The sequence below is a fragment of the Coregonus clupeaformis genome, unplaced genomic scaffold (assembly GCF_020615455.1).
Source record: "Coregonus clupeaformis isolate EN_2021a unplaced genomic scaffold, ASM2061545v1 scaf0787, whole genome shotgun sequence".
Classification (NCBI taxonomy): domain Eukaryota; kingdom Metazoa; phylum Chordata; class Actinopteri; order Salmoniformes; family Salmonidae; genus Coregonus; species Coregonus clupeaformis.
In genome coordinates this window covers 11,119-36,772 of record NW_025534242.1, presented here as the reverse complement: position 1 = coordinate 36,772, position 25,654 = coordinate 11,119, and the positions used below count along the sequence as shown (strand labels likewise).

Here is a 25,654-nt window from a genome sequence, read left to right as displayed (position 1 = left end):
CACCAACGTATACACACAGGAGAGAAGCCTTATAGCTGTGATCAGTGTGGGAAGCGCTTCAATCATTCAGCATCTGTGATTACACACCAGCGCATACACACAGGAGAGAAGCCTTATAGCTGTTATCATTGTGGGAAGAGCTTCAATCATTCAGGATCCCTGACTAAACACCAACGCATACACACAGGAGAGAAGCCTTATAGCTGTGATCAGTGTGGGAAGAGCTTCAGTCGATCAGGAGACCTGACTACACACCAACGCATACACACAGGAGAGAAGCCTTATAGCTGTGATCTGTGTGGGAAGAGCTTCAATCAATCAGGACACCTGACTATACACCAGCGCATACACACAGGAGAGAAGCCTTATAGCTGTGATCAGTGTGGAAAGGGCTTCAATCATTCAGGACACCTGACTATACATCAACGCATACACACAGGAGAGAAGCTTTATAGCTGTGATCAGTGTGGGAAGAGCTTCAATCAATCAGGAAACCTGACTATACACCAACGCATACACACAGGAGAGAAGCCTCATAGCTGTGATCACTGTGGGAAGAGCTTCAATCATTCAGGATCCGTGATTACACACCAGCGCATACACACAGGAGAGAAGCCTTATAGCTGTTATCAGTGTGGGAAGAGCTTCAATCATTCAGGATCCCTGACTAAACACCAATGCATACACACAGGAGAGGAGCCTTATAGCTGTGATCAGTGTGGGAAGAGCTTCAATCAATCAGGACACCTGATTATACACCAACGCATACACACTCGAGAGAAACCTTATTCCTGTCTATGTGGAAAGAGCTTTGCTCATTCAGGGTCACTGATAAAACACCAGAAAGTACAAACATGTTTTCTTTCATCTCCCTCCTCTCCGGCACCGGTTCCAGATCCCTAAATAAAGTTTCAATAGAAAACATTTTGTAAAGAGTAATATATCTCCCATTCTCTAAGAGTTTACTAAATAGTATTAACATGGTAACCTATGTAGCATAATATGCAACTCTGGATCCATATCCATCATTCATCTCAGAGTAGGAGTGCTATGTGTGTGTGGTGGGGGATTTCATAGCTGTATCTTATTTCATTAACTCCTATTATCCATTAAATACTTGTATTGTGTATAATAATGTTTCAACAATACGAGGTGTGTATTCTTGTATTCAATAGATCAATAAATTCAATCCATTATCTGCTTAACAACGTCTTCTTATCTCATTACAGTGGCTTGGAAAGTATTCACCCCCCTTGGCAATACTTCCTATTTTGTTGCCTTACAACCTGGAATTAAAATAGATTTTTTTACACAACATGCCTACCACTTTGAAGATGCAAAATATTTTTTATTGTGAAACAAATAAGAAATAAGACAAAAACAGAATTTGAGCGTGCATAACTATTCACCCCCCCAAAGTCAATACTTTGTAGAGCTACCGTTTGCAGCAATTACAGCTGCAAGTCTCTTGGGGTATGTCTCTATAAGCTTGGCACATCTCACCACTGGGATATTTGCCCATTCTTCAAGGCAAGACTGCTCCAGCTCCTTCAAGTTGGATGGGTTCCACTGGTGTACAGCAATCTTTAAGTCATACCACAGATTCTCAATTGGATTTAGGTCTGGGCTTTGACTAGGCTATTCCAAGACATTTAAATGTTTCCCCTTAAACCACTCAAGTGTTGCTTTAGCAGTATGCTTAGTGTCATTGTCCTGCTGGAAGGTGAACCTCCGTCCCAGTCTCAAATCTCTGGAAGACTGAAACAGGTTTCCCTCAAGAATTTCCCTGTATTTAGCGCCATCCATCATTCCTTCAATTCTGACCAGTTTTCCAGTCCCTGCCGATGAAAAACATCCCCACAGCATGATGCTGCCACCCATGCTTCACTGTGGGGATGGTGTTCTCGGGGTGATGAGAGGTGTTGGGTTTGCGCCAGACATAGCGTTTTCCTTGATGGCCAAAAAGCTCAATTTTAGTCTCATCTGACCAGAGTACGTTCTTCCATATGTTTGGGGAGTCTCCCACATGCCTTTTGGCGAACACCAAACGTGTTTGCTTATTTTTTTCTTTAAGCAATGGCTTTTGCCTCTCTGATTAATGCCCTCCTTGCCTGGTCTGTGCGTTTTGGTGGGCGGCCCTCTCTTGGCAGGTTTGTTGTGGTGCCATATTCTTTCCATTTTTTAATAATGGATATAATGATGCTCCGTGGGATGTTCAAAGTTTCAGATATTTTTTTATAACCCAACCCTGAACTGTACTTCTCCACAACTTTGTCCCTGACCTGTTTGGAGAGCTCCTTGGTCTTCATGGTGCCGCTTGCTTGGTGGTGCCCCTTGTTTAGTGGTGTTGCAGACTCTGGGGCATTTCATAACAGGTGAATATATACTGAGATCATGTGACAGATCATGTGACACTTAGATTGCACACAGGTGGACTTTATTTAACTAATTATGTGACTTCTGAAGGTAATTGGTTGCACCAGGTCTTATTAAGAGGCTTCATAGCAAAGGGGGTGAATACATATGCACCACCACTTTTCCGGTATTTTTGTTATTTAATTTTTTGAAACAAGTTATATTTTCCATTTCACTTCACCAATTTGGACTATTTTGTGTATGTCCATTACATGAAATCCAATTAAAAATCCATTTAAATTACAGGTTATAATGCAACAAAATAGGAAAAACGCCAAGGGGGGATGAATACTTTTGCAAGGCACTGTAATTATGTTTTTTAAATCTTTAATAATAATCTATTTTTATAAGGCGCATAGGCCTCTTGTATAATTAGTTTGGTCCTAAAAGATGTTCACATATTTCTTGTAGATCCCTTCACCAGATTTTAGTGTAGCTGATGGGACATACAGAGAAGTGCAGAAGCCATAGGACTGTTAGTGTGGTCAAATTATGTTGTTGCGTTTATTTTTACGTATTTTAATAGGGATATCTTTCAACTTTCCTTATTGTACTCTACTGGTCAAAAGTTTTAGAACACCTACTCATTCAAGGGTTTTTTTCTTTATTTGGATAATTTTCTACATTGTAGAATAATAGTGAAGACATCAAAACTATGAAATAACACAAATAGAATCATGTAGTAACCACTCTGCGGTCCAACTCATCCCAAACCAGATGGGATGGTGTATCGCTGCAGAATGCTGTGGTAGCCATGCTGGTTAAGTGTGCCTTGAATTCTAAATAAATCACAGACAGTGTCACCAGCAAAGCACCCCCACCCCATACCACCTCCTCCTCCATGCTTTACAGTGGGAAATACACATGCAGAGATCATCCATTCACCAACACCGCGTCTCACAAAGACACAGGGTTGGAACCAAACATCTCAAATTTGGACTCCAGACCAAAGGACAAATTTACACCGGTCTAATGTCCATTGCGCGTGTTTCTTGGCCCAAGCAAGTCTCTTCTTCTTATTGGTGTCCTTTAGTAGTGGTTTCTTTGCAGCATTTCAACCATGAAGGCCTGATTCACACAGTCTCCTCGGAACAGGTGATGTTGATGTGTCTGTTTCTTGAACTCTGTGAAGCATTTATTTGGGCTGCAATTTCTGAGGCTGGTAACTCCAATGAACTTATCCTCTGCAGCAGAGGTAACGCTGGGTCTCATTCCTGTGGCGGTCCTCATGAGAGCCAGTTTCATCATAGCGCTTGATGGTTTTTGCGACTGCTCCAGAAGAAACTTTCAAAGTTCTTAAAATGTTACGTATTGACTGACCTTCCTGTCTTAAAGTAATGATGGGCTGTTGTTTCTCTTTGCTTATTTGAGCTGTTCTTGCCATAATATGGACTTGGTCTTTTACCAAATAGGGCTATCTTCTGTAAACCCCCCCTACTTTGTCACAACACAACTGATTGGCTCAAACACATTAAGAAGGAAAGAAATTCCACAAATTAACTTTTAAGAAGGCACACTTGTTAATTGAAATTCATTCCAGGTGACTACCTCATGAAGCTGGTTGAGAGAATGCCAAGAGTGTGTAAAGCTGTCATCAAGGCAAAGGGTGGCTATTTGAAGAATCTCAAATATGAAATATATTTTGATTTGTTTAACACTTTTTTGGTTACTACATGATTCCATATGTGTTATTTCATACTTTTGAGGTCTTCACTATTATTCTACAATGTAGAAAATTGTAAAAATAAAGAACAAGCCTTGAGGAGGTGTTCTAAAACTTTTGACCGGTAGTGTATATTAAGTTTGCTCCTAAAAGATGTTCACGTATTTATTGTAAAACCCTTCACCAGGTTTTAGTGTAGCTGATGGGACATACAGAAATACAGAAGCCATAGGCCTATTAGTGTGGTCAAATTATGTTGTTGCATTTGTTTTAAAGGATTTTAATAGGGATATCTTTCAACTTTCCTTATTGTATATTAAGTGTGCTCCAAAAAGATGTACACACATTTTCATTGTGAATCGAATGATGTGTTGGTTGTTAGGAAGAGGCATCATGGGGGCAGGAAGCCAGCTCTGCCCATCAGTATTTATAGGTCATGTCAACCACAGACGTCACATTCTTCTGTTTTCTCACAGCCAGTAAGGTCTCCTACCAAACTTCTCTCTCTTCACTCTGGAAATACACTTGATAATATCTTATACCTTACCATTCTACTTTTTATTGGGGATTTGTTACTCAGAACGAATGCTTGCATGTAAATGTCATTGTAAAACATACATCTGCAATGTGGTTTCATGTTTTCTTGTTTTGTTTTACATTGCTGATTGCATATTCATTTATTAAAATATGTATTTTTTTAAATGTTTAATTGTATTATGTAGAAGAGACCAGGATATGTTGTTGCCCTGTGTCCCAATACTCAATGTTATAGTCATGGTCCTGAGAATAAAACAGGTTTAAAACAATCAACAGAGAAACACGTGTCTTACTGGACTCAAATAGAACTCTGTTCCAAGTTGCTGTCAGGTAAAAATAGACGACAGCAGACAACAGGATTCTTAGTGACAGGGGTGTTGCTGAACGTTTTCTTGACTATACTCAACTTTTATAGATCGGGAACTTTCTGAAGTAAGATTAATGGAGCTTGGATATTTAAATAGATGTTTGATTGCTCTGGTCTAGGGGTGCATCAGTCGCAGCCTTGAGACTGGAATTCTCTCCCAGCAACCCCATAATCCTTATCTGAACACTGTGACAACATAGTAACTGTACTGTAGCCTACACATTTCTTGTCTTAGTAATAAACGCTGAAGAAACAATAGCTTCCACGATGGATCCAGTAAGTCTGGTTTCCTTTTAACAGTATAGGCTGCTGTGCTGTATAAAATGTCTAGGCCTAGTTTTCATCATCTTTGATCCTCCACATTCCTGTGATCGGTTTAAACGGCTGGACACAAAAAAAACATAATAGTAAAACTAGTTGGGATTTTTGCCTTTAGCAAAGTAGCTCACAACTATATCATGTTTAGGAATTTGTCATATTACTTAATTATCTCTCCTTCCTCCCAAAGTGTGCACTTGTTCACCTCCACTGCTTTGAAAGTCAGATGATCCGTTATATGACCAGATACTCAAGTGGCCACTCTAACAATGAAAATACATTTTCTGTGGGGTCTAGCGGTGTTTGGCATCCAATGTTATGGTGCATTATGCCACCTACTGTACTGGAGTGGGCCAGCAACAGGGATCGAGGAACTAAATCCTGTCTGCCAGCCCCATTTCTCTTAAAAATATATAAATATTTGAGGCTGTATCAAACAATGTTCTACTCAGTATGCTTATTAAACTCAATTCCTGCTCACACACACTGGAGAGAAACCTTACTCCTGTCTATGTGGAAAGATCTTTGCTCATTCAGGGTCACTGAAAAATCACCAGAAAGAACAAACATGTATTTTATCTCCCTACTCTCCGGCACCGGTTCCAGATCCCTAAATAAAGTTTCAATACATGAGTCTTTACAATATGTTTTCTATCTCCCATTCTCTAACAGTATACTAAGTCTGATTACCATGGTAACCTGTTTAGCATAATATGCAGCTCTGGATCCATATGTATCAACTGTGTTGGAGTAGGAGTGCTGATCTAGGAGCAGGTACCGTGTCCATTTATTGTCATGCATTTTGATCTAAATGGCCAAATGTCATAGTGAACCGTTTGTGTGTAGAGGGGGATGTTGAGGTGGGTGGGGGTATTCAGGGCTGTATCTTATTTAATTAACTCCTATTACCCATTAAATAATTGTATAATGTAGAATAATATTTCAACAATACTAGGTGTGTATTCATGTATTAAATTGATCAATAAATTAAATCCATTATCTGCTCAACATCTGCTTCTCACTTCATTTAACTGTTTGTTTAGATGGGCCAGAGGCCTCTTCTAGAATAAGTTTGCTCCAAAAAGATCTAGACATATTTATTGTAAAACCCTTTACCAGCTGCTGATGGGACAGACAGAAGAACAGAAGAATGCAGCTATAGGAATTGTAGTTGTGGTTCTCATCCTCTGTCTCTCTTGCTTCATGTGGTTCAGGTGAGCATCTTTCTAAGATGTATCTTTCACTTTATCATTTTGATTTGTTACTAACTTAATTGTTAGTAAAATCTGACACAAGGGGCACAGCAGGGAATGGACAGGTGAGTTGAGGTCAAAAAGTATTTGTTTTCTTTCAGATCTTTTTATCAGTGCTCGATTAATCTTGCCTGGTACAATGGAACCAATTGAATAGTCCCAAGGTATGCTTCTATTGTCTGTCGTTTCTCCTCTCCAGGGAGACCCAGTCCAGTGTATGACAACGTCTCAGGCATGGCCATGGCCCCTACTGCAACACAGACGAGCAGGGTTACGTTCACTACGCCAATGTCCACCTCTCTTGCTCCAATAACCAGGAAGTGCCTCTGTACTCCACTGTCCAACTGCCTCAACCCCAGAAAAAGGATGTCCAGTACGATGCTGTGAAATTCAACCGCCCCAGGGCTGCCACCCTGTGAGCAAGTCCAGCCATTACAACATCTCAGAGACTCTTTAAATTAAATGGTACTTGTGCTTGACAATTAGGAATGCATACAACACTTGTATGTTAAGCAGACCAGCAGTTGTTTGGTTTAAATGTATTAACATCTACATGATTACTTAAAATGAGACCCCAGAAGTGAAGATTGAGGATGACATGTTGTGTCTCCTTTCATAACAGACCTCTGGCACAGTCAACAAATCCAGAACCAAGAAGACCACAAGCAACAGACCTGAACACAACAACACCTTGGATGCTTCCCAAATGGTAACTTGTTCCCTCTAGTGCACTATGTAGGGAATAGGGTGCCATTTTGGAAGCACACTGAACACCAGAAGACCTGAACAAAAGATGACTGCCTGGGATTCAATCAAAGTTGCATTATGGACAAGCATACTGCACTTTAATTTTAAAGGTAATAACACTTAAGCCGACCTCCGCAGCATTTACCGTGAATGTGATTGTAAACATCAGGGAAATTGTCTTTAAAAACTGCGTTGTCGGCAGCACAGAAGAAAGAAGTCTTTCTATTTTATTCTGACTTTTTATTATTAAAAATAGGGTCTACTATAGGTTTTAATATAGTATACTATAGGGTCTACTATAGGGCTTGGATAATTTCTACATTGGTCACGGGCTCATGGCTTGACACTGAGCTGTGGCTAAAAGCTTTGCTTTGTATATCTCAAGGGGAACAAGATAATATACCAAACTGGTCATTGCGCTGGTTGTTTTTTTCTCTTTGAGTGTGTTTTAGCAAGAGGAAACTGTTGCCCATAATGTTGTAGAGTGTCATGGGTCATGGCACAACAAACTAGGGAATAATTTCTGTAATTTCATTAATGTACAAGACTATACACCCCCATGTTGTTCACGTCAGACACGATTCAGACTTGAGAACTTAACATTGACTTAAGTCCCAAAATATTGTCTAATGTCCATGTTTTATTGACTTAAGTCCATGTTAAGTCTACATATCTCAAGTCTGAATCTGGCCTACATACACATCTTGCAATTAACATTGTAATTGTATTGATTTTTTGTAAAATGTTGGGTTGAACTATCCCTTTTTAATCTAAGTATATGTTGGGCTTGATTTCACTAAGTACGCTCCATGTATTAAACAACACAATATAATCAGCTTTATTTAATGAGGCCTAACAATAAATGTACACAGTGATTTAAACATCACATCCATACACCAGACTAGAATAGACCAACAAATAGTCTGTCTGAAATGGCATCCTATTCCCTATATAATGTCGGTTGACATTTGGGATGCAGCTTTCCTCTCTAACAGTTAGAAGCCAAACAAATGATACCAGGAACTCCAAATGTCATCGTGTCACTCTTGTGGATTGCCGACGCAATGAAGTCACACAAATCATCATGGACATGGTGATGCGTTGTGACAATTTCTTTTGACGGTTGAAGTGTTGTCGTGAAGTGTGCGTGGCAACACTACACTCTTAGAAAAAAATTGTGCTATCTAGAACCTTAAAGGGTTCTTCGGCTTTCTCCATAGGAGAAACCTTTGAAGAACCCCTTTCAGTTCCAGGTAGAACCTCTTGGGTTCCATGTAGAAACCAAAAGGGTTCTCCTATGGGGACAGCCAAAGAACCCTTTTTTCTAAGAGTGTACCCTGCATGTGTCACAGGTGTAACGAAGGTCGTATAATGAGTGACATCATCCTCGCCTCCATGGCGGCTACACTGTCGCTCCTGGCAACGGCTCACAGTTCTGAGCACGGTCGCTAGGGAACGGTCCAGGGCAGAGAGGTGCAGCTCAGAGAGGGGCCACGAAGAATAGAGGATCGTGGAAAAGAGAGTCCCTCATGACGTCACAGAGACTGTAGCAGGGAGAAGGAGACGTAGACACGCAGGAGGGTGGAGCGACAAATCCTAGAGGGAGAAAGAGAGCGAGAGAGAAATGGAGTGAAAGTTGAGAAAGAGGAATTATATTTTACATTTATCATGTTCTTTCCTCTAGCTGCTATACATATGAGTATATATATTAATTATAACACAACTTAATCATGCACCCAGTGGCGACCCGTCATTCAGGGCAGGTGGTGCAGGGCCTGTTTTGAGCCCCACATTTTTTGAGGGGGGGGCTTGCCTGTTTTGCATGTTATTTTGGTATTAATACGTGTCACATATCAGTTTGCAAACAATGTAAAAATTATATATAATTGAGTTAATAAAGCTGCATACAAACAGTCTTTTTTGTTTTATTGAGTAAGGCAGTCCAGAAAATACAGAGCGTTGCGCCGTGATTGGCTCAGTGTTCTGTCACTCATGGGGACACTACATCACCGCCAAGTCTAAGGGTAGACCTCGAAAATTCTAGCCCCTTGGGTGCTGCCATAGTTACATTAGAAGTGGCCATCCAAGAACGCTCAAGGTCATTGACCACAGATAAAATGATGTCATATCACGTTATATCTACAGTAGCTTTGATTAGACTGATCATTTCAACATCATACTTTCAAAATCTTAGCCAGCAGTCATTATCATGAATCAAGTCGACAATCTACTGGCAAATTATTTTTAATCCTTGTCATATAAAGATAAATAATATGGAGAAATTATAGATAAAACGTATCGGTGCTCATCGGCCATTGGACATAAACATTACACAAGTTGGAAGGAATCAGTGGCTAACTGCAAGCATTGCAAAGCAATCACTAGCCTGCTATTCAGTGGAGTGGCTCTGTGGTCCCAAGTCTAAGATTATAAACATTCAACATTGGCCAAGCTGTCAATTAAGCATGATTTGTGGCACGCTCAAAACAACTGTTAACTCGGAACTGCAAAATCCCACGAAGGACCGCCGCACCACCTTCCTGTTCAAGTGAGCACAACACAACAAGGTGAGTCCAACAATGTCTTATACGCTGCTGCATAAATGATGTAATATGCCAGGGAGATATGTATACTGTAGCTAAGAAAGTAATACTAAGTGTATGTTGTGTAGTAAGCTGTTAGTTGCCCATGTGCCTCATCCTAATAATTTGGTCTATTTTCACCTCTTAATTTCGCCTACTGATCTGACTTGATGGTGCCCATGTAGCCTATAACCTGTTTTTGAGAAATGTAATCATCTAATATTGTAAGAGCTTTCATTGTCTGCCCTCTTTATTTATCCTACGGTTCTGACTTGGTGTACAGGGAGAATACTGTAAGAACAGCCCATGTTCTGAATTATGTCGCTGTACATTTCAAAAGTGCTGAACAAGTAGTTATATTGACTACGTCCGTCCTAGCGCTCTCATTAATGTCTTAATCGAAATTACGGATTGCCTCTTATCCACTTGTCGCCCCCTTATGCCATATTATGTACATCTCATTTGTCAGTAGAAACCACATTTGTTTAAGCAAGTCAGGCATATCAGCTGTTTTTTTTAAGGCAGTAAATAAGGCTGAATGAACTGTTTCGCTGCCAGACAAGGCTCCCTGATAGCCAGGTGTAGCAGTTGTAAGGTGTTGGGACTCTGCTGTTGGGACAGCTTTATGCAGGCCCTAACAGTTTGTGGGCACCGTTTGTCACAGTTATAGTGCAATTAATGTATTGTTTAGTGTTGTGGCTTTGCTGACATGCATCCCACTTTGTTATTTCTTTTTACCCCACCAAGATTTACATGCTAGAATCGCCACTAAATGCACCCATGTTTTACCTGCAGCACTGCTCCAGAGGTGTCAGGATAGAGGGTTCATCTTTAGAGTGGCCTCCAAACCTGTAGTCTGCACACAGAGTGTCAGTGTTACAATCAACTAACGTTAGTTAGCTAGCATTCGAGGGCTAACTGTTCTCAAATATTCCTGCAGTGTAAAAAATTAAATATTGGTAATTCGTGTAGTCGGACTACTGCAGTAGGCTACTGCTTGTCCATGTGCTAGCAAGCAGCAAGAAACCCAGATGAGAGAAACGTGAAAGCATCCAGGCAGCAGAGACGAGCTTGTCATTAGCTAGTTAACGTTAGCTATATTGTAAAGTAGTCAAAGTAGTCTAACTGTACTGTAGCCTACAACATTTAATGTCATACAAAGAAACGGTAGCTTCCACAATGGGTCGGGTAAGTCTGGTTTTAACAGTATAGGCCTGCTGTGTTGTATAAAATGTCTAGGCCTAGTTTTCATCTTTAATCATCCACATTCCTGTGTTCGGTTTAAAACATCGTCTGCTAAATGATGTAAATGTAATTCCTGTGTTCGGTTTAAACGGCTGGACAAAAGAAACCTCACGGTAAAACTTGTTGGGATTTTTTTTCCTTCAACAAAGTAGCCTATGTCATGTTTAGGAATCTGTGACTATGACCTTTCTCCCAAAGTGTTCACATTCCTTCACTGATTTCGAACACATTATCCATTATTTGACCAGATACTCAAGTGGCAGGTCTAACAAAGAAAATAAATGTCTTCAAAAATGGAAGGCAACCGGAAAGAGGCAAGATCAGGTGGGACCATTATAGCCAATGAGAGGGCAGATAATCGGGTTTCCACTAGTTACCACAGCCACGAAGTCAAATGTCTATATCCTATTTGTATTTATTTAGGGTTAGGCATGAAGTTAGAAGTGTGGTTAAGATTAGGGTAAATATCTCATTTGAATAACATTAATTGTAGTAATGGGCGGGGTTTATGGCTTTGTTTGTGGTAACTAGTGATGACCAGGCACTACTCCCATATAGAGTGGGGGAAAAAAGTATTTAGTCAGCCACCAATTGTGCAAGTTCTCCCACTTAAAAAGATGAGAGAGGCCTGTAATTTTCATCATAGGTACACGTCAACTATGACAGACAAAATGAGGGAAAAAAATCCAGAAAAACACATTGTAGGATTTTTAATGAATTTTTTTGCAAATTATGGTGGAAAATAAGTATTTGGTCAATAACAAAAGTTTCTCAATACTTTGCTATATACCCTTTGTTGGCAATGACACAGGTCAAACGTTTTCTGTAAGTCTTCACAAGGTTTTCACACACTGTTGCTGGTATTCTGGCCCATTCCTCCATGCAGATCTCCTCTAGAGCAGTGATGTTTTGGGGCTGTCACTGGGCAACACGGACTTTCAACTCCCTCCAAAGATTTTCTATGGGGGTTGAGATCTGGAGACAGGCTAGGCCACTCCAGGACCTTGAAATGCTTCTTACGAAGCCACTCCTTCGTTGCCCGGGCGGTGTGTTTGGGATCATTGTCATGCTGAAAGACCCAGCCACGTTTCATCTTCAATGCCCTTGCTGATGGAAGGAGGTTTTCACACAAAATCTCACAATACATGGCCCCATTCATTCTTTCCTTTACACGGATCAGTCGTCCTGGTCCCTTTGCAGAAAAAACAGCCCCAAAGCATGATGTTTCCACCCCCATGCTTCACAGTAGGTATGGTGTTCTTTGGATGCAACTCAGCATTCTTTGTCCTCCAAACATGACGAGTTGAGTTTTTACCAAAAAGTTCTATTTTGGTTTCATCTGACCATATGACATTCTCCCAATCCTCTTCTGAATCATACAAATGCACTCTAGCAAACTTCAGACGGGCCTGGACATGTACTGGCTTAAGCAGGGGGACACGTCTGGCACTGCAGGATTTGAGTCCCTGGCGGCGTAGTGTGTTACTGATGGTAGGCTTTGTTACTTTGGTCCCAGCTCTCTGCAGGTCATTCACTAGGTCCCCCTGTGTGGTTCTGGGATTTTTGCTCACCGTTCTTGTGATCATTTTGACCCCACGGGGTGAGATCTTGCGTGGAGCCCCAGATCGAGGGAGATTATCAGTGGTCTTGTATGTCTTCCATTTCCTAATAATTGCTCCCACAGTTGATTTCTTCAAACCAAGCTGCTTACCTATTGCAGAGTCAGTCTTCCCAGCCTGGTGCAGGTCTACAATTTTGTTTCTGGTGTCCTTTGACAGCTCTTTGGTCTTGGCCATAGTGGAGTTTGGAGTGTGACTGTTTGAGGTTGTGGACAGGTGTCTTTTATACTGACAACAAGTTCATACAGGTGCCATTAATACAGGTAACGAGTGGAGGACAGAGGAGCCTCTTAAAGAATAAGTTACAGGTCTGTGAGAGCCAGAAATCTTGCTTGTTTGTAGGTGACCAAATACTTTTTTTCCACCATAATTTGCAAATAAATTCATTAAAATCCTACAATGTGATTTTCTGGATTTCTTTTCTCATTTTGTCTGTCATAGTTGACGTGTACCTATGATGAAAATTACAGGCCTCTCTCATCTTTTTAAGTGGGAGAACTTGCACAATTGGTGGCTGACTAAATACTTTTTTTCCCCACTGTAAGTGTTTTTCATTCCTCAAAGTTGCCGGGATGTCAGGTGTTCTACATATCATTTTTTTTTACATTTACATCATTTAGCAGACGCTCTTATCCAGAGCGACTTACAAATTGGTCCATTCAACTTATGATAGCAAGTGGGACAACCACTTTTTTTCTTCTTTTTTTTATGGGGTGGTGGGGGGGTAGAAGGATTGCTTTATACTATTCCAGGTATTCCTTAAACAGGTAGGGTTTCAAGTGTCTCCGGGAGGTGGTCAGTGACTCCGCTGTCCTGGCGTCGTTGCGGAGCTTGTTCCACCATTGGGGTGCCAGAGCAGCAAATAGCTTTGACTGGGCTGAGCGGGAACTGTGCTTCTGTATAGGTAGGGGAGCTAGCAGGCCAGAGGTGGATGAACGTAGTGCCCTCGTTTGGGTGTAGGGTCTGATCAGAGCCTGAAGGTAAGGAGGTGCCGTTCCCCTCACAGCTCCGTAGGCAAGCACCATGGTCTTGTAGTAGATGCGAGCCTCAACTGGAAGCCAGTGGAGTGTGCGGAGGAGCGGGGTGACATGAGAGAACTTGGGAAGGTCGAACACCAGACGGGCTGTTTTCCAATAAACTCCTAACAACCTAATCGTTACTGAAATGTATTGTAATGACCCAGCTGGGTCATAAAGTAAAAGAGAGACGGGCACCAGGTGTACAGGCAGAACACAGGTTTATTCCTGAATGGGCTATTGTTCAGGCCACAGCCCACGCCGCTAAACCTCGAACATACACAAATATAACCTGTCAAGTCAAGGGTCCCGAACAGAAGAGAGAGAGAATGAGACCATAACCCCTATTTGAGCATTCCAAAACCCCGCGGGATTACCCATCATACCCCCCAACCTTTCCATCTGTCCTGGCATATTTAACCCCTGCTAGCACCCATGAGAACGATAACACACCCACGAACACAGAACACAATACCGGGTCGTTACATAGCCCCCCTTTCTAAACCCTAGCCCCTAGGGTTACAAAACAAAATCCTTAAAACGACCCGGAGGTCGCATCAGTCTATTGTGCCTCCCCTTGACTCTCACTGGTGGACCCCCAGAACACTCATCTGCCCCAATGTCATTTCCAGCGCCCTCCGAAGAGGCAGCCCCCGCCCAGGCTCAGGTTGCACTAGAGTCTCCTCGCTAGACTGTCCCCGTGTACTCACATCAGAGTCCTCACTTCCATTCCCTACCGTTTTCCTGCCTCTGTAGGGCGCCAATCGGTCCCAATGGACCACCACCTTCCTGCTCCGTGGGGGAACCTCCACCCGGTACGTCACCTCCCCCACTCTCTCTATCACCAGGCACGGCCCCACCCAGGCACTGTCCAGCTTTGGGCACCGCCCCTTCTTGCGCGTGGGGTTGTGAAGCCACACGCGTTCTCCCGCTCCAAAGTGCCTCCCCCTAGCGCGTGAGTCATAGTGGCGCTTTTGGCGCATTCCTGCGTTCTCGAGTTGCTCTCTTGCGAAGGTGTGAGCCGCTTCTAACCGGTTCTGCAGACGATGAACATAGTTCGGGCCAGGCAAAACCCCGTCGTCGTTATCAGGAGGGTGGCCAAACGTCAGTTCGGCTGGGGTGCGCAACTCACGACCTAACATTAGTAGCGCTGGGGAGCACGCAGTCGATTCTTGAACAGCCGACCTACATGCCATAAGAATAAACGGTAAGTGGGTGTCCCAATCTCTCTGGTGTTTTGAGGTAATGATAGCCAGCTGTTGTGCTAATGTTCTGTTAAATCTTTCCACCAGCCCATCACTCTGGGGATGAAGCGGAGTAGTGCGCGTCTTCTCCGCGCCTAACCGTCTACACAACTCTGAGAACACCCGTGACTCAAAGTTTCTCTCCTGGTCGCTGTGTATAGACTGTGGCACCCCAAACCGACTGATTATTCCCCCTACCAACGCATCAGCTACTGTTTCTGCCTCCTGGTCTGGGAGAGCGTAAGCCTCTGGCCACTTGGTGAAGTAGTCCATAGCAGTTAGAATCCACCTGTTACCGCTGTCTGTGGTTGGAAACGGTCCAACTATGTCTACCCCCAGTCTCTCCATGGGCTCCCCTACTGGGAATTGTTGTAGGAGGGCGTGTGACTGACCTGGAGGTCCTTTCTTAGCAGCACACTCGTCGCACTGCCTGCAAAAGACCTCCACATCCCTCCTGTGCCTGGCCCAATAGAAGCCTTTACGTACGCGCTTTAACGCTTTTGGAGACCCCAAAATGCCCTGCGCCTACTCCCCGTGAAGCTGCTGTAACACGCTCCCTTGCAGCCTTTTGGGAACCACTACCTGCCACGTAATTTCTCCAGTAGCTGGCTTTTTCCACCCCCTCTGGAGCACTCCCTCAGCCACTCTAAGGACTGAGAATTTAGCCCACAGTCCTTTGGTGACTGGTGATAGAGGGGCTACTTCCCCCATGGCAGTCGTCTTCTCTCTTCCACCCACCCCAGCACAGGACGCAGCTCTGCGTCCTCCTCCTGGCGACGCCTCCACTCCCCGACTTCCACAGCCTCAAGCTCCCGGCACTCTGTCACCCTCAGCTGACTCACCGTGGCGGTGACTCCCTCCTCCATGCACAGTTCCCTCTCTCGCTCCACCCGTTTGGCGCAGTACCCACAGCCGTCCTCAGCACACGGGCGGCGGGACAAGGCGTCTGCATTGCTGTGGCGAAGGCCGGCCCTGTGCTCCACCTGGAAGTCGTAGGGTTGCAGCTCCTCCAACCAGCGGGCGATCTGACCCTCTGGCTCCTTGAAGGACAGAAGCCACTGCAGGGCGGAGTGATCCGTCCGCACCACAAACGGCAGGCCCCCCAGGTAGTACTTGAAATGGCGTACTGCTGCCACGACAGCCAAAAGCTCCCTCCTTGTCACGCAGTAGCGTTTTTCAGCCTTATCAAAAGTTCTGCTGTAATAAGCTACTACGTGCTCCCCGTCAGAACCACGCTGAGCCAGCACAGCCCCCAAGCCCTCATTGCTTGCGTCGGTGTCCAGGATAAACGGACGGTTCGGGTCTGGTGAGGACAGGACAGGGGCCTCCACCAGGGCACGTTTGAGGGCCTCAAACGCCCGCTGGTGCTCTTCGGTCCACTGAAAAACAGTGTCCTTCTTGAGAAGGTTGTTCAAAGGAGCTGCTATCCCCGCAAACCCTTTCACAAACCTACGATAGTAGGATGCCAGACCCAGGAAGCTCTTAACCTCTTTTTTTCCCCCTTGGAACTGGCCACCCCCTCACAGCCTCCACTTTGTCTGGCATCGTGCTGATGCCCTCACCACCCAGCTGATGACCCAGGAACGCCACCTCCCTTTGCATGAAATGGCACTTTTCCGGGTGTAATTTTAGCCCCGCCCCGAGATCCTCTCCAGCACTCGCCTAAGTGCCCCCAGTGCCCCTTCAAACGATGTGCCGTGCACCAATATGTCGTCTAGGTACACGACACACTCGTCTCTCGGAACCCCCGCCAGCACTCTGTCCATGAGCCTCTCAAAGGTGGCAGGAGCATTACAAATGCCGAAGCACAGCACCTTGAACTGCCAATGGCCCCTATCCGTGGAGAAGGCAGTTTTTTCACGTGCCCCAGGCGAGAGGGGCACCTGCCAGTAGCCACTGCGCATATCAAGGGAAGAGAACCACGAGGACCCTCTGACGTGGTCTAGCGACTCATCGATCCTTGGTATGAGGTAAGAGTCTTTAGTGGTGACAGAATTTAGGCCCCTGTAGTCCGCACAAAACCTAAGTTTACCCCCTTTCTTAGGCACCATGACGACCGGCGCGGACCATGGGCTATCTGATGGCTCAATGAAATCAGCCCGCAACATGTCAGCAATAGCTGTGGCTGTTGCTTCCCTCTTGGCAAGGGGAATGCAACGGGCCGAATTTTAATGGGTTGGTTGTCCCCAGTGTCGATGTCGTGCTGAACCAGGTGCGTTTGCCCTACCTCATCTTCCCCCCAAGCGAAGCTATCTTTAAAGTCAAACAGCAGCTGCTTTAACTGTCTCTGTTGTCTCTCATCCAGACCTTGACAGTTTTTCAGCCACACAGCCTCAACGGCGTCGATAACTTCCTCCTTCCCCCCGTCGGGCTGATGGGGTGAAGGAGCCAGTGTGTTTTGGGCTACTGGGCTGCCTGTGCTTGCACCATTATGGGGAGTGAAGGTCGTTGCCGCCGGAGACAGCTGCTGGGATGGCACAACGACCAAGGGAGCAGCCGGGACGACCAGTGGAGTTTTGGCAAGCTTGGAGGAAGACGGAGGGACAGCCCTGCCCCCTGCTGGCCCTCCCGGAAGGTGTCATTCCCACTGTGGGCCCCCCGACAGCCTCAAAGTGCCCGAAGCTAAGTCCAACTGAGCCCCACAGTTTTTCAAAAAGTCCATTCCCAGTATACAGGGGTCCTGTACCGCTGCTACCCACACCGGACACCCCACAGTTCTTCCCCCCACAGTCACAGACAACCGACACTTCCCTAACATGGGGGCTAGCTCCCCCGTGACAGTCCGTAGCTGGACAAGGGTTGGCTCCACCCGCACCCCAACAGGTAGTATGTCTGGTCTCACCAGGGTTACTGTAGAGCCCGTGTCGACCAGGGCCAAACATTCCACCCCCTCTACCTTGACGATGACATTGCAGAAGTCCCCAATGGTGGTGTGTCCCACCACAACTACCGGACTAGGAAACATGGTGGCAGCTACACCCTGGGGAAGCAGGTCCTCACCCTCTTGCCTGCGCTGCTGGGTACCTCTTCTGCTTACTGTGGGTTCGGGGCGGAGGGGTGGGCCCGCGCTGCCCTCTGCGCGAGAACCCGCTGTCATTTCCCCTGGTGACGGGAGAATCTGCCACACTCCCGCTGAATGTGGCCAGGCTGGCCACAACCCCAGCAGACAATGGGAGTTGAGCTGACACTGCGATGTTGTCTGGAGCTCCTCTCAATGACAAGCGAAGCGGTCTTGACTAACCCGCCCAACTCGTCGACCCACTCTGGTTTGGTGACCCCGGCACGCCGGCCGCCGCTGGTCTCACCTCTGGTTGACTGGCAACCTCCACTCTCACTCCCTCACCCCAGATCAGCTCCCTCTTCCTGGCTATCTCCACTGCAGCCCGCAGAGATGCTGGGTCCGACATCTGAACATGCTTACCCAGTTCGGTGGGGGAGAGCGCTCGAATAAAACTGTCCCGTGCCAGCTCGTCTTGCACCCCAATCGGCATACTTGCATAAGCCCGCCTGGTCAGGCTCAGAATATCACTTGCCAACGCCTTTAATGATTCCCCCTGAAGTCTCTTTTTGTTACTCAGTTCAATCCGCAGCATGTTGGGCTGTGCATCGCTGCCGAAATGGCCCCCCAATGCCTCCACTAGCGCACCGTAGTCGCCCCTCTCGTCCGGGGCTAGCGTTAGCAGGCATTCCGACTCCTCCTCTGCCAGGCTCAGGGCAAGCTGTAACCCTTTCGTCTCGTCAGACCACCTCCCGGCTCTAGCCAACAACTCGAATTGAGTGAAAAAAACTTCCCATTTACCTTGTCCATTGAACTTTGGAAGTTTAGCCGCTACCGTGGCTAATGGCAATAGGGCGCTGCCATCTCTGTTTACATAAGGAGGCCCAGCCATTTCCGCCCGCGGTGACGTCGATATCTCCGTCGCCGTGACGTCTGTTCTGGTCGAGCGGTTTGAAGGAAAACCCGCCCGTTCTGCCATCTTGCTGACTGACAATTTAACTTCCGCCATGTGGCTCTCCAGCTCTTCTACAGCCGTCGTCGCCTGACCCTCCCGACCGGGTACACCCGAGCCCACAACGGACACTTCGTCCGATTCTTCCTTAATTTTCCGCCTCGCCCCGATCATCATGACCGTAGATGCGAGTCACGCTAAAGCTAACCACGGCCTATACTGAAACAGCTAACTCGCCTAATCTCGATCTATCCCGTTGTTCGAATGCACTTCTGACACCAATGTAATGACCCAGCTGGGTCATAAAGTAAAAGAGAGACGGGCACCAGGTGTACAGGCAGAACACAGGTTTATTCCTGAATGGGCTATTGTTCAGGCCACAGCCCACGCCGCTAAACCTCGAACATACACAAATATAACCTGTCAAGTCAAGGGTCCCGAACAGAAGAGAGAGAGATGAGACCGTAACCCCTATTTAAGCATTCCAAAACCCCGCGGGATTACCCATCATACCCCCCCCAACCTTTCCATCTGCCCTGGCATATTTAACCCCTGCTAGCACCCATGAGAACGATAACACACCCACGAACACAGAACACAATACTGGGTCGTTACAGTATATTTGATCAAATAAGGCATAAACCAGATTTTGGGCCCAGTTATCCCTCTCGCTTCGCCTCGCCTCTTCCTCGCAGTTTGAAAGGAAATGACTGGTATAAGAAATATGGTGGAAACTAGCCCATGCCTCCACCAATCCAATGCTCTTAGATTTGTGGGTTGTAGTGAACGAGTGAACATTTCAGGAAAAATGAGACATTAGAGGGATACACCAAAATCAGAGGTTTAGACTGAATTAATAAAATACTTGGTTTAGTGTTAATCTATGTAGAATACTTCTTGCGGCCAACAGGACAAATCTAGCCCGTCCCCCTCCACACTTCCGGAGTCCCCAGGTCGACCGCCTCCCGGTATTATACTGCTGGTTCTGGTCGACTGCAGGAAAAAACAGGGGCAGAGTGGAACATAGAGAGGAGAAGAGGAACATGGAGATTTGGTTTCATTAAGTAAGAACCATGGTGTTTGGATTAGACTACAGTCTGCTTCTGTAACAATTCATTGATTAATTATTTATTGATGAAAATATCTGGTCGTCCACCCAATTTTGAGAAGTGTAACGTGGTAAAAAAAATACAAAGTTGGATTTCACCTAATTTTAACATTCTGTCATAAAGAGCACATGTTCAACTTCATAAAAAAGCATTTTACTACAAAAGTTAAGAAACACTTTAAAACAAGTGTTCAGTTCATGTAACAGGGTTGACCTTAAAATGGGGGACAGGTGTAAATTAATAACTAATCACATGAAAAAAATTATATCCAGAAATGACTTTCAAAGAAAACACATAACTAGGGCTTTACATGCACACTAATAATCATTTCCTATTAAACTGATTATGGCAGTAGGCCGAGTATAGCATTAGCTACACGGGCCCAGTGTAGCTCAGTTGTTAGAGCATGGCGTTTGCAACGCCAGGGTTGTGGGTTCGATTCCCACTGGGGGGCCAGTATAATGTTTTATGTATGCACTCACTAACTGTAAGTCGCTCTGGATAAGAGCGTCTGCTAAATGACTAAAATGTAAAAATGTCATGTAAACACCTTACTCTAATTGGCGTGAGGTCATAACCGATGTAAGCATACGCCTTTAAAAACACCTGGTTTTCTGAGCAATCTTTAGAACTATTAGGACATGTAAACTCTTTAATCAGAGTTATAGTGGTGTATTTAATCTGTACATGTGCTAGCACAAGCGGCGCAAGCTAACTTCTTTTGATCGAGTGCAGTGAGTTCAGAAAAACTGAAAATGTGCAGCTTCTAAATAGTTTTCACATACAAATTTTATATGTCCGAACTCAGAATTAAATATGCTTCAAAAAATACATGGTGGCTGTGGTAGAACGTTTATTTTGATTGGCAATTTTCTACATTTATCAAAGTCCCATCAGGTAGCCTGATTTCAGATTTCATGTAAACAGGATTATTAGAGAAATTGTTCTTCATTCAAAGAATGTCAACGTTTAAATCAAACTCTTGTACTAATTGACTATTCACATTAATCATATTATTCTGCGCTTGTAACCGTACTCAATGATGGTAAAATGTGGAGAAATTATTGTATTAGGTAGGTTAAAATCTTTCTAGAAGTTAGACAGACTTGGAGGGACTTTAGCAAGTCTTTATTCATATAACAATTTGGATTAATTGAGTTCTCCATGTGTTCTGTATAAAAGGGCATTTTATTTAATATAACAGAGATTTCAAATTGAATATTGGTGCAGAATTTCTACTGACAAAATATCAAAGGGACGCAAAAGCATTTCATTTCGTGGAATGACCCATCTGTTTGTGGACCCATATTTGCAAAACCTAACTATTCAATGTCTTTGGTTCATAGGGGACAGCCCTAATCGTTGCTCTCTCAGTGGCAGGGGCTTATCATCTGGGGAGCTTCAACAACATCACAATGCTGACAAGAAAGAGAAGAGTCTCTCCAGATCAGAACAGCTCAAGAAACACCAGCAGAGACGTAAAGGGAAGAAACCTCACCACTGCTGCTCTGACTGTGGGAAGAGTTTTGCTAAACAGAAGGAATTGACAATTCACCAGCGGATTCACACCGGAGAGAAGCCTTATAACTGTGATCAGTGTGGGACGAGTTTCAGGAAGTCAGGACACTTGACTACACACCAACGCATACACAGAGGAGAGAAGCCTTATAGCTGTGATCAGTGTGGAAAGAGCTTCAATCAATCAGGAGCCCTGACTACACACCAACGCATACACACAGGAGAGAAGCCTTATAGCTGTGATCAGTGTGGGAAGAGTTTTGCGCGAGATTCCACACTGACTGCACACCAACGCATACACACAGGAGAGAAATCTTATAGCTGTGATCAGTGTGGGAAGAGCTTCAATCAATCAGGAGCCCTGACTACACACCAACGCATACACACAGGAGAGAAGCCTTATAGCTGTGATCAGTGTGGGAAGAGTTTTGCGCGAGATTCCACACTGACTGCACACCAACGCATACACACAGGAGAGAAGCCTTATAGCTGTGATGAGTGTGGGAAGAGTTTTGCTCGAGATTTCACCCTGACTATTCACCAGCTCACACACACTGGAGAGAAACCTTACTCCTGTCTATGTGGAAAGAGCTTTGCTTCTTCAGGGTCCCTAAAAAAACACCAGAAAGAACAAACATGTTTTTTTCCATCTCCCTCCATTCCTGCACAGGTTCCAGATCCTTAAATAAAGTTTCAATAAAAAACATCTCATAAAGAGTCATCTATCTCCCATTCTCTAACAGTTTACTCAATCTAATTAACATGGTAACCTGTGTAACATAATATGCAGCTCTGGATCCATATGTATCAAGCGTCTTGGAGTAAGAGTGCTATGTGTGTTGGGTGGGGGTGTTCAGAGCTGTATCTTATTTCATTAACTCCTATTATCCATTAAATAATTGTATAATGTAGAATAATGTTTCAACAATACTAGGTGTGTATTCTTGTATTCAATAGATCAATAAATTAAATCCATTATCTGCTCAACAACATCTGTGTCACGCCCTGGCTCTGGGGACTCTTAAATGTTGAGCCAGGGTGTGGATTTGCTATGTTTAGTTTTTCTATGTTTTTTTTCTAGATCGTTTGATCTATGTTGGCCAGGGTGGTTCCCAATCAGAGGCAGCTGTAGCTCGTTGTCTCTGATTGGGGACCATACTTAGGCAGCCTGTTTTGCACTAGTCTTGGTGGGATCTTGATCCGTAAAGGTTTGTTGTGTTATAACCTCAGGACTTCACGTATCGTTTGTTTGTTGTTTTTGTCGTTAAGTACGTTAAATAAAAGTATGTATGCTTATCACGCTGCGCCTTGGTCCGTGTCTTCAGTCAACGATCGTGACAATCTGCTTATCACATTGTTTTTAAATCTATAATAATAATCTATTTTTATAAGGATCATAGGCCTCTTGTATAATTTGTTTGCTACTCAAAGATGTTCACATATTTATTGTAAAACCCTTCACCAGGTTTTAGTGTAGTTGATGGGACATACGGAAGTACAGAAGCCATAGGCCTATTAGTGTGGTCAAATTATGTTGTTGCATTTTAATAGAGATATCTTTACATTTTCCTCATTGTATATTAAGTGTGCTCCAAAAAGATGTTCACACATTTATATTGAGAAGCAAATGATGTATTGGTTGTTAGGAAGAGGTATCATGGGGGCAGGAAGCCAGCTCTTCCCATCAGTACTTATAGGTCATGTCAACCACAGACATCACACTCTTCTGTTTTCTCACAGCCAGTAAGGTATCCTACCAAACTTCTCTCTCTTCACTCTAGAAATACACTTGATAATATCTTAAACCTTACTGTGATGGACATTTTATGTTTGTGCTTTTCTAATAACACATTTCTGTGTTATTTTCATGTGCTGTTCTAATAACCAATTTCTGTGTTCATGCAAGTGACTGATTGAACTAATCCTCACTTATCAGTATCTGCAATTTGGCAGTACGCCCAACCTTGTTTTGAGAACTAAAGATATCTCAGTTTCAAGTTCTCAGCTTAGAGAGAAGAAGCCTTGTGAGGTATTGGTCAGTCACATGAGTGAAGCAAACGTTAATTAATTATGAATGATGAATAAGCTAAATCATGCAAATATGACTTGTCTGCAGTATAAAAGAGAAATAACGGGACTGCCTTGTTGGATCTCCTGATCGACATATGGTGCATTGAGTTGGTTGGAACCTCTCCAGTTAACTGTTAATAAACAGGGTGATTAATTTAAGATTTACTTCAAGTGTCCCTAATGGTAATTTCCACAACATGGTTTAGATTTTCCACAACAAGTCCGTATGGTAAATGTACACAGGGATTTAAACATCCCAGCCCATCGATAGCATACACTAGACCTATCATCATCATCCTCATCGTCTCCTCCATGGCGGCTGTCATCCCTGGCAACAGTGTATGGTTCAGAGCACAGTCACTAGGTGACATCCATGGTGGAGAGGTGCGGCTCGGAGAGGAAAGGCGCTACCGAAAATAGAGGATCATGGAAGAGTGAGTCCCTCATGACGTCACTGACGCGGTTCTAGGGCAGGGAGAGGAGATGGAGTAGGGTGGAGCGACGGATCCTAGACAGAGAGAGGAGGGAGGGAAAGAGAGGGGGGAGAGAGAAAGATAGGTCACTCTAGCCGTACTATCGCAGGGAGAGGAGATGCAGACGCAGGAGATGGGGTGAGTGTGAGAGAGTGATGAAGGGATAGAATGATAGACAGACCAGGGGAGGTGAAGAAGGTCCTGGCAAGTTTGTGGTCTGTGGTGATGTTGTTGATCTCTGTTACCACGTCAACCAACCTCCCTAAGGCCGGAGGGATCCTCCTGTACCCTAACACCCTGAGAGAGAGAAGGATCAGTATCTCACGTCATTGGTTTCAGCATGGCTTGTCCGTAGTTAGGAAAGGACATCACAAGCTTGAGCTGGGTGACTCCGGACATCTGTACTTAGAATCACAGAGAGAGAGAGAGACGAGCTACCATGGCAATGCTTCACACTCACACCATTTCAACACCACGGCAACCAGCATCGTCGTCATCATCATCACAACATTTTCAGTCGGAACACTTGAAAGAAGAGGTGTGTGAGTTATCATAGCTTTAACCTAACACACACAGAGTACACACATGGAAACACAGTTTGCTCAAACGCAAACATACATGCGTGTGCATGCACAGACACACACCCCCCACACACATGATTCACACTGGGTTACTCAGTAAAACTGAAAAGGTCATCTGGTTGGTTTGTTTTCATCCTGCAGTTCTTCTATTAATCCACTAGTGGTCTCCCTACACCTGACTCAAAACACCACAACTACAGTCTATTAATCCACTAGTGGTCTCCCTACACCTGACTCAAAACACCACAACTACAGTCTATTAATCCACTAGTGGTCTCTCTACACCTGACTCAAAACACCACATCTACAGTCTATTAATCCACTAGTGGTCTCCCTACACCTGACTCAAAACACCACAACTACAGTCTTTTCCAGTCCTCGTGTTATCTGTCCTCTTTCCCCATCAGGGAGACTCTATTCCAGTGCATGACAACGTCTCAGACATGGCCATGACCCTTACTGCAGCACAGAGAGCGGACACAGACTACCAGGAGGACATTCACTACGCCAGCATCCAACACAGAAAACAGGAAGTGTCTCGATACTCCACTGCACAACTGTCTCAACCCCAGAAACAGGACGAGGATATCCAGTATTCTGCTGTGAAATTCAACCACCCCAGTGCTACTCAATAGACTGTCTTTCAGTCAGATTGATGGTTGTTGTGTTGAGATGCCAGTAGAAAGCATTGTAGTACTGTACACTGAAAACACCAGGTTTTAGTGTAGCTGGTGAGACATACAGAACTACAGAGAAACCATAGGCCTATTAGTGTGGTCAAATGATGTTGTTGCATTTGTTTTAAAGTATTTTAATGGGGATCTTTTCCATTTTTTTATAAGCACTTCAGTGACATATTGGTTGTCAGGAAAAGGCATCATGGGTGCAGGAAGCCAGATCTGCATCACCCTCAGTACATCTATTTGGTGTAAACCATATAACTCACT

The 25,654-nt window shown here is 44.4% G+C and overlaps 1 protein-coding gene and 1 long non-coding RNA gene across 2 annotated transcripts in view; one reads left to right on the top strand and one right to left on the bottom strand.

Annotated features, from left to right (window-relative positions):
- The window catches only part of LOC121577395 (zinc finger protein 271-like), a 31,460-nt gene extending 6,118 nt beyond the window's left edge, over positions 1–25,342 (top strand). Inside the window, exons 3-5 of the mRNA XM_045216742.1 lie at positions 21,412–22,189; positions 22,327–22,348; positions 25,115–25,342. Coding sequence (XP_045072677.1) covers positions 21,412–22,189; positions 22,327–22,348; positions 25,115–25,342 — 1,028 coding nt within the window. The remainder of the gene's footprint in view (positions 1–21,411; positions 22,190–22,326; positions 22,349–25,114) is intronic.
- On the bottom strand, positions 8,567–11,417 carry LOC121559704. The gene is made up of 3 exons (XR_005998795.2): positions 11,313–11,417; positions 10,672–10,738; positions 8,567–8,896 (listed from the first exon to the last, which is right to left on the bottom strand). It is a non-coding gene; the product is annotated as an uncharacterized LOC121559704 (long non-coding RNA).
- Positions 25,343–25,654: the final 312 nt, after the last annotated feature.